Consider the following 16,595-nt stretch of genomic DNA (forward strand, 5'->3'; position numbering starts at 1 on the left):
ATGTTTGATCCTGTCCTGTCTCCCTGTAATGTTTGATACCGCTCTGTCTCCCTTTAATGTTTGATCCTGTTCTGTCTCCCTGTAATGTTTGATCCTGTTCTGTCTCCCTTTAATGTTTGATCCTGTTCTGTCTCCCTGTAATGTTTGATCCTGTTCTGTCTCCCTGTAATGTTTGATCCTGTTCTGTCTCCCTGTAATGTTTGATCCTGTTCTGTCCCCCTGTATGTTTGATCCTGTTCTGTCTCTCTGTAATGTTTGATCCTGTCCTGTCTCCCTGTAATGTTTGATCCTGTTTTCTGTCTCCCTGTAATGTTTGATCCTGTTCTGTCTCACTGTAATGTTTGATCCTGTTTTCTGTCTCCCTGTAATGTTTGATCCTGTTCTGTCTCACTGTAATGTTTGATCCTGTTCTGTCTCCCTGTAATGTTTGATCCTGTTTTCTGTCTCCCTGTAATGTCTGATCCTGTTCTGTCTCCCTGTAATGTTTGATCCTGTCCTGTCTCTTTGTAATGTTTGTCTGATCTTGAATGGGATTGTGCTGAAAATTGTAATTTCCCCTCAGGGATTAATGAAGTATTTCTGATTCTGATTCTGATACAAAATAGCCTTGAAAGTGACTGATTTATTGAGTACATTTGGTCCTGCGTGGATGAACAGCCCTCAGATATGGACTAGGAGGTGGAGAAGAGTCCATTACACCCGAAAACGACTTGTTTGTAAAAATGTGAAGGACTTTCTGGTCCCACTTGTTGAGGTTGTTGATAAATGGTAAATAAATGGTAAATGGGTTATACTTGTACAGCACTTTTCTACCTTCAAGGTACTCAAAGCGCTTTGACACTATTTCTACATTCACACACACATTCACACACACTGAGGGCGGGAGCTGCCATGCAAGGCCCTAACCACGATCAGGAGCAAGCGTGAAGTGTCTTGCTCAAGGACACAACGGACGTGACGTGGTTGGTAGAAGGTGGGGATCGAACCAGGAACCCTCAGGTTGCTGGCACGGCCACCCTCCCAACCCGCGCCACGCCGGTAATCAAATATAACATTTATCTTAACATGAAAACACACCCGTGCACTCATGGAACTCTACAAACATCAATAACATTTTCAACAAAAAAATGATGACCAAGTTTGATGCAAAATAGCCTTGAAAGTGACTGATTTATTGAGTACATTTGGTCCTGCGCGGATGAACAGCCCTCACATATGGACTAGGAGGCGGGGAAGAGTCCATTACACCCGAAAACGACTTGTTTAGGAATTGTGAAGGACTTTCTGGTCCCACTTGTTGAAAAATGGTAAATAAATGATAAATGGGTTATACTTGTATAGCGCTTTTCTACCTTCAAGGTACTCAAAGCGCTTTGACACTATTTCCACATTCACCCATTCACACACACATTCACACACTGAGGGCGGGAGTTGCCATGCAAGGCCCTAAGCACGATCAGGAGCAAGGGTGAAGTGTCTTGCCCGAGGACCCAACAGACGTGACGAGGTTGGTAGAAGGTGGGGATCGAACCAGGAACCCTCAGGCAGGGGCGCCGAAAAGGGGGGGTAAAGGAGACAGATTCTAGGGGCCCATGATGGAGGGGGGCCCAGAGAGGCCCCTAATGATGATGAAATTATAATACAGGGGGACCTGTAAAGATTATTTTCATGGGGCCCAAAATCCCTAGCGGCGCCCCTGCCCTCAGGTTGCTGGCACGGGAGCCCACTCCCATCACGCCGTCCCCATAATAATACAAAATTTGCTGACCCCAACACAAACATGCTATTATTTGGATTGTCACGTGGTCAGCCGCCCGTCAACATTCACTCATCAAATTGCACTTGAGAGCATGAAGAGAATCCCCCTGATTGTTGAAATGGCCCAAAAAGAAGATAATTGTCTCTGTGTGCTAAACATCAGTTCCTGGACGTCCTTTCTACGACGTCCAGTCTTTGGTCTCCGACCACCGGCGGCTCAGCCCTCCCCCTGCCCGCGCTGCCCCCCTCATGTTCGGCCAGCAAGTTGTCATCGGAGCGGTCCCGGTGCATCTCCCGCATGCTCTCCTCGTACGTGGGCAGGTACTTCACCTCGTCGTAGGCGGGCAGGCTGGGCGAGGCCACGTCCACGTCCACCGGGGTGCACTCCGGGTAGCGCCGCTCCAGCAGGGAGTCCTGCGACGCGGAGGTCCGCCCGCCGAAGAGGGAGCCCGGATCCTCGCCGCGGTCCTGATGCTGCTGCCGGTGCCGGCGCGGCCGCGGGCAGACGACGCGCTGGATGAAGTAGCCCATGGCGAAGAGCAGCAGCAGGATGAGGATGCCGGACAACTTCCTGGTGAACCAGCCCACGTTGTCGAAGAAGACGTGGATGGGGAGCTTGCAGCAGCGGACCGCGGCCGCGCTGATGCTGCCGTTCCCCGACACCAGCGGCGGGCAGCACTGCTGGCCGGAGCCGCACTGCACCTCCCCGCAGCTCCGTAGGGCGTCGCACGCCGAGAGAAGGCACGCCGAGACCAGGCAGCCTCCGCCGCACACACGCGGCATCATCACCGAGCAGGTAGCGACCACCGCCCCGTAAATACTCACGCCTGTTTCCGTCCGGCGGCGACCCGCGTCTTGCTGCAGACACGCCGGGCGGCAGGTGACGCCCCCCCGCTGTGATTGGATTGCGTCATCTCGTCGATGACCTGATGGCCACAACATTAGGTACACTCGCCGCCTCCAAGGAAGGCGGGGTACACCCTGGACAAGTCGCCATCTCGTAATGTTGTTGTTTTTTTACACTTACATGTTGCAGTTAATACTATCCATCCATCCATCAATCCATTTTCTACCGCTTGTCCCTTTTTTAGGGGGTAGCGGGGGTGCTGGAACCTATCTCAGCTGCATTCAGGTGGAAGGCGGGGTACACCCTGGACAAGTCGCCACCTCATAATGTTTTTTGTTTTTTTTACACTTACATGTTGCGGTTAATACTATCCTTCCATCCATTTTCTACCGCTTGTCCCTTTTTTAGGGGGTAGCGGGGGGTGCTGGAGCCTATCTCAGCTGCATTCAGGTGGAAGGCGGGGTACACCCTGGACAAGTCGCCACCTCATAATGTTGTTGGGTTTTTTTACACTTACATGTTGCGGTTAATACTATCCAGCCATCCATTTCTACCGCTTGTCCCTTTTTTGGGGGGTTGTCGTGGGGGGGTGCTGGAGCCCATCAAAGCTGCATTCAGGTGGAAGGCGGGGTACACCCTGGACAAGTCACCACCTCCGAATGTTTTTTTTTTTTTTACACTTACATGTTGCGGTTAATACTATCCATCCATCCATCAATCCATTTTCTACTGCTTGTCCCTTTTTTAGGGGGTAGCGGGGGGGTGCTGGAGCCTATCTCAGCTGCATTCAGGTGGAAGGCGGTGTACGCCCTGGACAAGTCGCCACCTCATAATGTTGTTGGGCTTTTTTTACACTTACATGTTGCGGTTAATACTATCCATCCATCCATCAATCCATTTTCTACCGCTTGTCCCTTTTTTGGGGTGGTGCTGGAGCCTATCTCAGCTGCATTCAGGTGGAAGGCGGGGTACACCCTGGACAAGTCGCCACCTCATAATGTTGTAGTTTTTTTTACACTTACATGTTGCGGTTAATACTATCCATCCATCCATTTTATACCGCTTGTCCCTTTTTTTGGAGTGTCGCGGGGGGTGCTGGAGCCTATCACAGCTGCATTCAGGTGGAAGGCGGGGTACACCCTGGACAAGTCGCCACCTCATAATGCTGTTGGGTTTTTTTACACTTACATGTTGCAGTTAATACTATCCATCCATCCATCCATCCATTATTAACTTTAGCATTGACTTCATGTTTCAACAAGTGCTGCTGGCTTGGAATCCCAGTAGAACTGCTAGGTCACTTACAAGCTGCACTTGGAAGACTTAGTCTTTTATGGCATCTCCATCCGAGTTTACAGAGACAGGTTCATTAAATACAGTTTGTCTTTGTGGCCCCAAATCTGCTCTTAAGAAGACCCAAGGTAGCTCAGTGGCTAACACCAATAACTGTTAACCAAGGGTTACTGGGTTCAAATCCTACTTAGACTTTTATATCATAGTTTACTGAGACAGGTTCTCAATTAAATATGTCATTGGGGCCCGAAATCTACTCTCAAGAAGACCAAGGATAGCTGAATGGTTAAAGCAGCTAGCTCTCAATCAAAGGGTTCTGGGTTCAAACCCAGTCAGGTCACTCAGTAACTACGAAAGATCCAGTCGGAGGAGTGAACCTTTTAGACGATAGTTTACTGAGACAGCTTCTCAATTAAATATGTCATTGGGGCCTGAAATCTTGTACATAGAAGACCAAGGACAGCTGAGTGGTTAAAGCGGCTGGCTTTCAATCAGAGGGGACTGTGTTCAAATCCCAGTCAGGTCACTCGGTAACTAGGAAAGATCCAGTCAGGAGTTAACCTTTTATAACATAGTTTACTGAGACAGGTTATCAATTAAATATGTCATTGGGGCCCGAAATCTTGTACCTAGAAGACCAAGGATAGCTCAGTGGTTAAAGCAGCTAGATCCCAATCAAAGGTTTGTGGGTTCAAATCCCAGTCAGGTCACTTGGTGACTAGGAAAAATCCAGTCAGAGTGGTTCATCTTTTATATGATAGTTTACTGAGACCGGTTCTCAATTAAATATGTCATTGGGGCCCGAAATCTAGTCTCAAAAAGACCAAGGATGGCTGAATGGTTAAACAGCTAGCTCCCAATCAAAGGGTTCTGGGTTCAATCCCAGTCAGGTCAATCGGCTTGCCAAGCCAAAGTATGCAGGAGTGGGTATGCAGGACAATGTGGGGGTGTATCACCTCCCCCATACAGAGTAAAGCTCAATGGTAGCTGATTAATTAACTTATAGTTAAAAAGGTAAGTATCGGTAATGATAATAACAAATAGTAACCTCGGGGGTGAGCTCTTCCTGTGTGCCGAGGCTAAAGTTGGTAAGTGTATCATCGTGATTCCTAGGCTGGGATGGGCGGGAATAGGAAGATGGATAATTAATCATTGTGAGTGTCGACCAATCAGCTCTCCTGGTCTGACTAATTGCAATTGAATAGTAAAAAATAAAAAGGAAAATAAAAAAAATGGATGATAAAAAATCATTGAGATAATAAGAAAAAAATTGGATAATAAAAAAAAAATGTAGATAAAAAAATTGAATAATTTTTATGTTATCTCAAATTTTTTTTTACCCAATTTTACCATTTTTTTTTATTATCTCAATTTTATTTTTTAATTATCCAATTTTTTTTAATTACCCAATTTTCCAATTCTTTTTATTATATACATTTTTTTTTTATTATCCAATTTTTTTTTTTATTACTCAACTTTTTTTTTTTTTTATCCAATTTTTTTTTTTTGGATTAACTCAATTGCAATTAGTCAGACCAGGAGAGCTGATTGGTCGACACTCACAATGATTAATTATCCATCTTCCTATTCCCGCCCATCCCAGCCTAGGAATTACGATGGTACACTTACCAACTTTAGCCTCAGCACACAGGAGGAGCTAACCCCCGAGGTTACTTTTGGACTATAGACTATTTGTTATTATTATTACCCATACTTACCTTTTTAACTATAAGTTAATTAAGCAGCTACCACTTAGCTTTACTCTGTGCGGGGGAGGTGATACACCCCCAAATTGTCCGGCATCCCCACTCCTGCATACTTTGGCTTGGCAAGCCGATCGACCTGACTGGGATTGAACCCAGAACCCTTTGCTTGGGAGCTAGCTGTTTAACCATTCAGCTATCCTTTGTCTCCCAGAACTAAGATTTCGGGCCCCAATGACATATTTAATTGAGAAGCTGTCTCAGTAAACTATCATCTAAAAGATTAACTCCTCTGACTGGATCTTTCCTAGTTACTGATCGACCTGACCGGGATTGAACCCAGAACCATTTGAGTGGGAGCTAGCTGCTTTAACCATTCAGCTATCCTTGGTCTTCTAAACCGAAGATTTCGGGCCCCAATGACATATTTAATTGAGAAGCTGTCTCACTAAATCACAATGATAGTGAAACAGAACACTAACTCCCTACTGGGATTTGAACCCAGTACCTCTTGCTTGGTGGCCCACAGTGTTAACCACTCAGCTATCCCGGGTCTTACAGAGCTAGGTTCCAGGCCCCAATGACAAATATAATCGAGGACCCGTCTTCGTAAACTACAATAAAGGTAAACCAAAACTCTGGAGCTTTGTTAAGTTACTGATCAAGCCAACTGGGACTAGAACCCAGACCCCTTTGATTGGGAGCCAGCTAGCTGCTTTACCATTCAGCTTTCCCTGGTTTTCTCCAGGAGAGATTCTGAGCCCCAATGACATATTTATTTGAGAACGCTCTAATTTTTTTAAATGTGTGAATAGTGTTGCCATGGTAACACGAAATGTTCCCAACTAAAAGTTTTGTCGTTGATGCGAGTGACACCTTTCTGAGGGTATGACATGTGTGGCCCATCCGTCTCACATTAATGGTAAGAGACTATAATAATAAAGTTAGAAGTATGAGCAATAACTAGAACATTCCCACGGAAAGTTTGATGGGTCTGCTATCTGGATTGGGGGTTAAATCACCACAAATGATTCCCGGGCGCGGCCACTGCTGCTGCCCACTGCTCCCCTCACCTCCCAGGGGGTGACCAAGGGTGATGGGGCAAATGCAGAGGATAATTTGGCCACACATGGTGTGTGTGTGTGTGTGTGTGTGTGCGTGTGTGTGTGTGTGTGTGTGTGTGTGTTTGCGTGTGTGTGTGTGTGTGTGTGTGTGTGTGCGTGCGTGCGTGAGTGTGTGTGTGTGTGTGTGTGTGTGTGTCTGTGTGTGTGCGTGTGTGTGTGTGTGTGCGTGTGTGCATGTGTGCGTGAGTGTGTGAGACAATCATTGCTACTTTAACTTTAATGCACCACATTCAAGGATGAAAGCATGGATATATAAGAAAGCTAAAAATACTTGACATTATCCATCCATTTTCTACTGCTTGTCCCTTTTGGGGTGGCGGGGGGTGCTGGAGCCTATCTCAGCTGCATTCGGGCGGAAGGCGGGGTACACCCTGGACAAGTCACCACCTCATCACAGGGCCAACGCAGATAGACAACATTAATAATAATAATAATAATAATAGACTTTATTTGCAAAAAGCACTTCACATTGAGTAAACAACCTCAAAGTGCTGCAGTTTATTAAAATAAAAAATAAAAAATAAAATAAAATAAAAAGATAATAAAATAAATAAAAATAAAAACTAGAACAGCTTAATAGCCAGAACTAGCACGCATAAATCTAAAAAAAGGCTTTTTTAAAAAGAAGGGTTTTTAAGCCTTTTTTAAAAGCATCCACTGTCTGTGGTGCCCTCAGGTGGTCAGGGAGAGCTTTTCACAGACTGGGAGCTCACATTCACACACTAGGGCCAATTTAGTGTTGCCAATCAGCATAAGATGTTTATTTATGACATCATCTTTAGTCCTTTCAAACAAGATGTTTATTTATGACATCATCTTTAGTCCTTTCAAACAAGATGTTTATTCATGACATCATCTTTAGTCCTTTCAAGCAAGATGTTTATTCATGACATCATCTTTAATCCTTTCAAACAAGATGTTTATTTATAACATCATCTTTAGTCCTTTCAAACAAGATGTTTATTTATGACATCATCTTTAGTCCTTTCAAACAAGATGTTTATTCATGACATCATCTTTAGTCCTTTAAAACCAGATGTTTATTTATGACATCATCTTTAGTCCTTTCAAACAAGATGTTTATTTATGACATCATCTTTAGTCCTTTCAAACAAGATGTTTAATTATGACATCATCTTTAGTCCTTTCAAACAAGATGTTTAATTATGACATCATCTTTAATCCTTTCAAACAAGATGTTTAATTATGACATCATCTTTAGTCCTTTCAAACAAGATGTTTAATTATGACATCATCTTTAGTCCTTTCAAGCAAGATGTTTATTCATGACATCATCTTTAATCCTTTCAAGCAAGATGTTTATTTATGACATCATCTTTAATCCTTTCAAGCAAGATGTTTAATTATGACATCATCTTTAATCCTTTCAAACAAGATGTTTATTCATGACATCATCTTTAGTCCTTTCAAACAAGATGTTTATTTATGACATCATCTTTAGTCCTTTCAAACAAGATGTTTATTCATGACATCATCTTTAGTCCTTTAAAACCAGATGTTTATTTATGACATCATCTTTAGTCCTTTCAAGCAAGATGTTTATTTATGACATCATCTTTAGTCCTTTCAAACAAGATGTTTAATTATGACATCATCTTTAGTCCTTTCAAACAAGATGTTTAATTATGACATCATCTTTAGTCCTTTCAAACAAGATGTTTAATTATGACATCATCTTTAATCCTTTCAAGCAAGATGTTTAATTATGACATCATCTTTAATCCTTTCAAGCAAGATGTTTAATTATGACATCATCTTTAATCCTTTCAAACAAGATGTTTATTCATGACATCATCTTTAGTCCTTTCAAGCAAGATGTTTAATTATGACATCATCTTTAATCCTTTCAAACAAGATGTTTATTTATGACATCATCTTTAATCCTTTCAAACAAGATGTTTATTTATGACATCATCTTTAGTCCTTTCAAACAAGATGTTTAATTATGACATCATCTTTAATCCTTTCAAACAAGAAGTTTATTCATGACATCATCTTTAATCCTTTCAAACAAGATGTTTATTTATGACATCATCTTTAGTCCTTTCAAACAAGATGTTTATTTATGACATCATCTTTAGTCCTTTCAAACAAGATGTTTAATTATGACATCATCTTTAGTCCTTTCAAACAAGATGTTTAATTATGACATCATCTTTAGTCCTTTCAAGCAAGATGTTTATTCATGACATCATCTTTAATCCTTTCAAGCAAGATGTTTAATTATGACATCATCTTTAATCCTTTCAAACAAGATGTTTATTCATGACATCATCTTTAGTCCTTTCAAGCAAGATGTTTAATTATGACATCATCTTTAGTCCTTTCAAACAAGATGTTTATTTATGACATAATCTTTAGTCCTTTCAAACAAGATGTTTAATTATGACATCATCTTTAATCCTTTCAAACAAGATGTTTATTTATGACATAATCTTTAGTCCTTTCAAACAAGATGTTTAATTATGACATCATCTTTAATCCTTTCAAACAAGATGTTTATTTATGACATCATCTTTAGTCCTTTCAAACAAGATGTTTAATTATGACATCATCTTTAATCCTTTCAAACAAGATGTTTATTCATGACATCATCTTTAGTCCTTTCAAACAAGATGTTTATTTATGACATCATCTTTAGTTCCATGACAACTTTGATGAGAGCAACAACGATGACATCACATTTCTTCTGTGCTGCTCCTGACTTCCAGAAAGATGATCAGGGCGTGTCTCCCAGCAAATAAACAAATACACAATCAATATCCCGTCATGGCTGCCAGCGACCTCACTGATCTTTTTTCAGCACATGCTTTCTTCCCGGCACGTCCGCCATGGCTGCTCTTATTGACACTGCCACTGCTATTTTTAATCACCGCTCTCACCGCCTTAAAGTCTCTTCTAGTGTGGGGGAAATACTCAGCTGCTTCAGAGGTGACATGCTCATCTGCTATCCTGCTCTTACACAACTACACACATGATCATCCATCTGCTATTCTGCTCTTTTACAACTACACATATGATCATCTGCCATCCTGCTCTTTTACAACTACACACATGATCATCTGCCATCCTGCTCTTTTACAACTACACACATGATCATCTGCCATCCTGCTCTTTTACAACTACACACATGATCATCTGCCATCCTGCTCTTTTACAACTACACACATGATCATCTGCCATCCTGCTCTTTTACAACTACACACATGATCATCTGCCATCCTGCTCTTTTACAACTACACATATGATCATCTGCCATCCTGCTCTTTTACAACTACACACATGATCATCTGCCATCCTGCTCTTTTACAACTACACACATGATCATCTGCCATCCTGCTCTTTTACAACTACACATATGATCATCTGCCATCCTGCTCTTTTACAACTACACACATGATCATCTGCCATCCTGCTCTTTTACAACTACACATATGATCATCTGTTATCCTGCTCTTTCACAACTACATACTAATAATAATAACAATAGATTTTATTTGTAAAAAACACTTTACTTTCAGTAAACAACCTCAAAGTGCTACAGTGTATGAAAAAAATAAAAAGATAATAAAAAATTTAAAAAATTAAGAACTAGAACAGCCTAATAGGTAAGAACTAGTATGCATATATCTGGAAAATTTTTTTTTTTTAAAAGAATGGTTTTTAAGCCTATTTTAAAAGCATCCACAGTCTGTGGTTCCCTCAGGTGGTCAGGGAGAACTACACACATGATCATCTGCCATCCTGCTCTTTCACAACTACACACATGATGATTTGCCATCCTGCTTTTTTTACAACTAAAACTATTTAATGACAGTTTTTTTGAAAAGGACAACAGTACCTTCCGTTCATTCTAGTTCCAATTCTGAAAAGCAAATCAAAAAGTAAAATTAGGGTGTTTTTTTAATTTATTTTTTATATATGGCAGAATTGAAAACAAACAAAAAAGGGTTGATTTCTATTCAAATATTGACATAAAATTGGATTTTGTGCTGTTTTCAATTTATTTTTCCAGAGAAACACAAAAATGCAATTTATGTTCATCCAAAATGCAAAAATGTGTTTATCTGTGTGATGACAACTTCAACAAGAAGCAGTAGTTTAGCTTTTCCTTTGTGTTTAGCATGTTGAAAATCAACTTTTTGGTCATACATTTTTTTGGGGGTTGCAAATTTTTAAAAACTTTCTTTGTTGCAAAAAATAATTGTTTTTGGTTACAAATCTTCCATTTTTTGGTCTATTTTTCTTGTTTTTTTGTTTATAAATTGTTTCTTTTGGTTGCAAATCTTTCCTTGGTTGCAAAATAGTTTTTTGGTCGCAAAATTTATTTTTGTTTGTTTTAAATCATTTTTTGGTGAAACATTATTTTGTGGTGGCAAATATTTTTTTGCTTGCAAATCAACTTTTTGGGTTCAAATAGTTTTGTGGGTAATCAGGATTTTTGGTTGTAAATAGTTTTTTTCTTTAGTTGCAAATCATCTTTTTAAGTGAAAATAGCTTTTGTGTTACAATTTAGGATTTTTGCTTGCAAATAGTTTTTTGGTCATACATTTTTGGTTGTTGCAAATTTTAAAAAACTTTTCTAGGCTGCAAAAATTAATTTTTTTTGGTTACAAATCTTAAATTTTTTAGTCAATTTTTCTTGGTTTTCATTTATAAATTGTTTCTTTTGGTTGCAAATCTTTTCTTGGTTGCAAAATAGTTTTTTGGTCGCAAAATGTATTTTTTTTGGTTTCAAATCCTTTTTTGGCAAAACATCGTTTTGTGGTGGCAAATATTTTTCTGCTTGCAAATCAACTTTTTGGGATACAATAGTTTTTCGGGTTATGAATCAGGATTTTGGGTTGCAAATAGTTTTTTGGTCATACATTTGTTGGGGGTTGGACATTTTTTTAAACTTTTCTTGGCTGTAAAATAAAAAGTTTTTTGGTTTCAAATATTCAATTTTTTTATCTATTTTTCTTGTTTATAAATTGTTTCTTTTGGTTGCAAATCTTTTCTTGGTTGCAAAATAGTTTTTTGGTCGCAAAATGTATTTTTTTTTGTTTTAAATCGTTTTTTGGTGGCAAATATTTTTCTGCTTGCAAATCAACTTTTTGAGGTAAAATAGTTTTTTGGGTTATTAATCAGGAGTTTTGGTTGCAAATAGTTTTTTGGTCATACATTTTTTTTGGGGGGTTGCACATTTTTAAAAACTATTCTTGGTTGCAAAAAATAATTTTTTTGGTTACAAATCTTCAATTTTTTGGTCTATTTTTCTTGTTTTTTGTTTATAAATTGTTTTTTTTGGTTGCAAATCTTTTCTTGGTTACAAAATAGTTTTTTGGTCGCAAAATGTATTTTTTTTTGTTTCAAAACCATCCATCCATCCATTTACTACCGCTTATATCGCCACCTCATCACAGGGCCAACACAGATAGACAGACAACATTCACACTCACATTCACACACTAGGGACCATTTAGTGTTTCAAATAATTTTTTGGTTAAACATCGTTTTGTGGTGGCAAATATTTTTTTGCTTGTAAATCAACTTTTTGGGATCAAATAGTTTTTTGGGTTATGAATCAGGATTTTTGGCTGCAAATAGTTTTTTTTTCTTTAGTTGCAAATCATCTTTTTAGGTGAAAATAGCTTTTATGTTACAATTTAGGATTTTTGCTTGCAAATAGTTTTTGGGTCATACATTTTTTTGGGGGTTGCACATTTTTAAAACCTTTTTTTGGCTGCAAAATTATTATTTTTTTGGTTACAAATCTTCTATTTTTTGGTCTATTTTTCTTGTTTTTTATTTATAAATTGTTTCTTTTGGTTGCAAATCTTTTCTTGGTTGCAAAATATTTTTTGGTCGCAAAATGTATTTTTTTTGGTTTCAAATCCTTTTTTGGTAAAACATCGTTTTGTGGTGGCAAATATTTTTCTGCTTGCAAATCAACTTTTTGGGTTCAAATAGTTTTTTGGGTTATGAATCAGGATTTTGGGTTGCAAATAGTTTTTTAGTCATACATTTGTTGGGGTTGGACATTTTTTTAAACTTTTCTTGGCTGTAAAATAAAAAGTTTTTTGGTTACAAATCTTCAATTTTTGGTCTATTTTTCTTGTTTATAAATTGTTTCTTTTGGTTGCAAATCTTTTCTTGGTTGCAAAATGTTTTTTTGGTCGCAAAATTAATTTTTTTGTTTCAAATCGTTTTGTGGTGGCAAATATTTTTTTGCTTGCAAATCAACTTTTTGGGTTAAAATAGTTTTTTGGTTATGAATCAGGATTTTTGGCTGCAAATAGTTTTTGGTCATACATTTTTTTGAGGGTTGCAAATTTCAAAAAACTTTTCTTGGTTGCAAAAAGAAATTTTTTTAAACTTTTCTTGGTTGCAAAAAATACTTATTTTTGGTTACAAATCTTAAATTTTTTGGTCTATTTTTCTTGTTTTTTGTTTATAAATTGTTTCTTTTGGTTGCAAAATAGTTTTTTGGTCGCAATATGTATTTTTTTTTGTTTCAAATAGTTTTTCGGTTAAACATCGTTTTGTGGTGGCAAATATTTTTCTGCTTGCAAAACAACTTTTTGGGTTCAAATAGTTTTATGGGTTATGAATCAGAATTTTTGGTTGAAAATAGTTTTTTTTTCTTTAGTTGCAAATCATCTTTTTAGGTGAAAATAGCTTTTGTGTTACAACTTAGGCTTTTTGTTTGCAAATAGTTTTTTGGTTATACATTTTTTTGGGGGTTGCAAATTTTTAAAAACTTTTCTTGGTTGCAAAAAATACTTTTTTTTGGTTACAAATCTTCAATCTTTTTGTCAATTTTTCTTGTTTTTTGTTGATAAATTGTTTCTTTTGGTTGCAAATCTTTTCGTGGTTGCAAAATATTTTTTTGGTCGCAAAATGTATTTTTTTTTGTTTCAAACCGTTTTGTGGTTGCAAATAGTTTTTTGGCCATACATTTTTTTGGGGGTTGCAAATTTCAAATTTTTTGGTCAATTTTTCTTGTTTTTTTGTTTGTAAATTGTTTCTTTTGGTTGCAAATCTTTTCTTAATATTTTTTTGGTCGCAAAATGTATTTTATTTTGGTTTCAAATCTTTTTTTGGTTAAACATCGTTTTGTGGTGGCAAATATTTTTCTGCTTGCAAATCAACTTTTTGGGTTCAAATAGTTTTATGGGTTATGAATCAGGATTTTTGGTTTCAAATAGTTTTTTTCTTTAGTTGCAAATCATCTTTTTAGGTGAAAATAGCTTTTGTGTTACAACTTAGGCTTTTTGCTTGCAAATAGTTTTTTGGTCATACATTTTATTGGGGGTTTCAAATTTTTTAAAACTTTTCTTGGTTGCAAAAAATACTTTTTTTTGGTTACAAATCTTCCATTTTTTGGTCTATTTTTCTTGTTTTTTGTTGATAAATTGTTTATTTTGGTTGCAAATCTTTTCGTGGTTGCAAAATATTTTTTTGGTCGCAAAATGTATTTTTTTTGTTTCAAATATTTTTTTGGTAAAACATCGTTTTGTGGTGGCAAATATTTTTCTGCTAGCAAATCAACTTTTTGGGTTAAAATAGTTTTTTGGGTTATGAATCAGAATTTTTGGTTGCAAATAGTTTTTTTTTCTTTAGTTGCGAATCATCTTTTTAGGTGAAAATAGCTTTTGTGTTACAACTTAGGCTTTTTGCTTGCAAATAGTTTTTTGGTCATACATTTTTTTGGGGGTTGCACATTTTTTAAAACTTTTCTTGGTTGCAAATCTTCAATTTTTTGGTCTATTTTTCTTGGTTTTTGTTGATAAATCTTTTCGTGGTTGCAAATAGTTTTTTGGCCATACATTTTTTTGGGGGTTGCAAATTTTAAATTGTTTGGTCAATTTTTCTTGTTTTTTTGTTTGTAAATTGTTTGTTTTGGTTGCAAATCTTTTCTTAATATTTTTTTGGTCGCAAAATGTATTTTATTTTGGTTTCAAATCTTTTTTTAGTAAAACATCGTTTTGTGGTGGCAAATATTTTTCGGCTTGCAAATCAACTTTTTGGGTTCAAATAGTTTTTGGGGTTACGAATCAGGATTTTTGGTTGCAAATAGTTTTTTAGTTATACATTTTTTTGGTATATTTTGACACAAACTGTGAGGAGTCATTGACACAGATGTTTGCACCTCTGGATGTGTCTACTTCTAAATGTTGAAAGTGCAAGTAAGACTTTAGTGGTTCTGCAGGAGTTTTGTGCTCAACAACATCCTAACCAGCAGCTGGAGGACCCAGATGTGTGGGCGTCCTCACCAGTGCCTGATATAAAAAAAAGTGTGTCCATTGTGTGAATGCAGAAAAGTCCCACATCACCACAACTATTTCACGCCCACCAACTTCCTGCCGTCTTATCGCCGCCTCGCCTCAGAGGTCCCAGACTCACTTGGAAAGATCTGACTCAGGATCAGTCACGGGATGGACGGCCCTCACTTGCGTTGTTTCCCCCTCAGATGTTGGCGTGACGATGGCTACATTGGAGATGAAAAGCAGAGAATGTTTAACAGAGTGATGGCGTCTCCAGGGAGCGTCTCAGACAAGATGCTGCTGACCTCGGCCTTTTTCATGGAGTGCAATCACTGCTGTGATCTTGGAGATGGTTGATGGGCAGCAGCACTTAGTGATCATGTGACTCAGCATTATTTACAGCTCTGGGAATGTCACTCATGACACAAGACAAACAAACAGCACACAGGTAAACACAGCACAACAAGACAAACAAACAGCACACAGGTAAACACAGCACAACAAGACAAACACAGCACAGAGGCCGCTCTCAGTTATTTCCAGCGTGACCTCCAATGAATGTCATGATTCACATGATAGTTTGTTATATAGATTTTCCAAGACTTGGGGGGGGGGGGAGCAAACCCTGTAAGATGACTTGTCCCGCCGACGAGCAGCTGGAGATGACTCACTTCCTGCCTGCGCACGCAGCCTACAGCCACCTGCAGGCTAAAAATATAAAGGTCAACATTGGCCATGACCACATGTTTCTAATGCATGCTGAGTCAGCCCTTTTACTACTGCAGCCTTGACGTCATCTACCTGTCTGTGGCGCCATCTAGTGGGCTGATGCTGCCATTACAGCTTTAAACACTATGTAGCCCTTTTTAATTGATCATACATATTAGATGGAAGCTATATTGTATTCACATTTTCACCCCTGAAAGGTTTATTCTCATCTTCTTTATGTATTGACGTATAGTACTCATACTTATTCTACCTGTACTTCCAAATTTAGCAATGCAGTTCCATTACAATACTAATGATGTCACGTGTATTAAAATTACTATTTTATTCACGAGGTATGCAGTTCAATCACCAAATGATTCCCGAGCGCGGCGCACGCTGATGCTCACTGCTCCCCTCACCTCCCAGGGGGGGTGGACATGGGGATGGGTCAAATGCAGAGGACAAATTTCACCACACCCTGTTGGAACTTTAACTTTAAAAATGTATCTATTGCAGGCTTATTTGTGCTTTGTTGTTTTGGGCGACACAAGCTGGTGGCACGACTGCTCATCATTTTACCTACATATTTTATTTTTGGGGCTAACAGTCCATTCAAAGTGATATCATATTACCATAGTAAATATCCATCCACCATTTCTACCGCTTGTCCTTTTTAGGGTCGCGGGGGGTGCTATATATTCATTATCCTTCATACCGACAGCCATCAGACTGTATAATGCATATGTTCCTTTTGACTGTACATGTACTGTAAATGTATAATGTATTTATATTATTCACATGTGAATAATGCTGTATAATAGACTGTATTTATATTATTCACATGTGAATAATGCTGTATAATAGACTGTATTTATATTATTCACATGTGAAT

General features: G+C 38.3%; 1 protein-coding gene across 1 annotated transcript; it reads right to left on the minus strand.

Moving 5' to 3' along the window:
• Nucleotides 1–1,128: 1,128 nt before the first annotated feature.
• LOC133659254 (uncharacterized membrane protein C3orf80 homolog) lies at nt 1,129–2,597 on the minus strand. The gene has a single exon (XM_062061985.1). It carries the CDS (start codon nt 2,542–2,544, stop codon nt 1,918–1,920), a length of 627 nt encoding a protein of 208 aa, XP_061917969.1. The 5' UTR covers nt 2,545–2,597; the 3' UTR covers nt 1,129–1,917.
• Between the last annotated feature and the right edge of the window lie 13,998 nt (nt 2,598–16,595).

This window comes from Entelurus aequoreus, linkage group LG10 (assembly GCF_033978785.1).
Source record: "Entelurus aequoreus isolate RoL-2023_Sb linkage group LG10, RoL_Eaeq_v1.1, whole genome shotgun sequence".
Taxonomy (NCBI): domain Eukaryota; kingdom Metazoa; phylum Chordata; class Actinopteri; order Syngnathiformes; family Syngnathidae; genus Entelurus; species Entelurus aequoreus.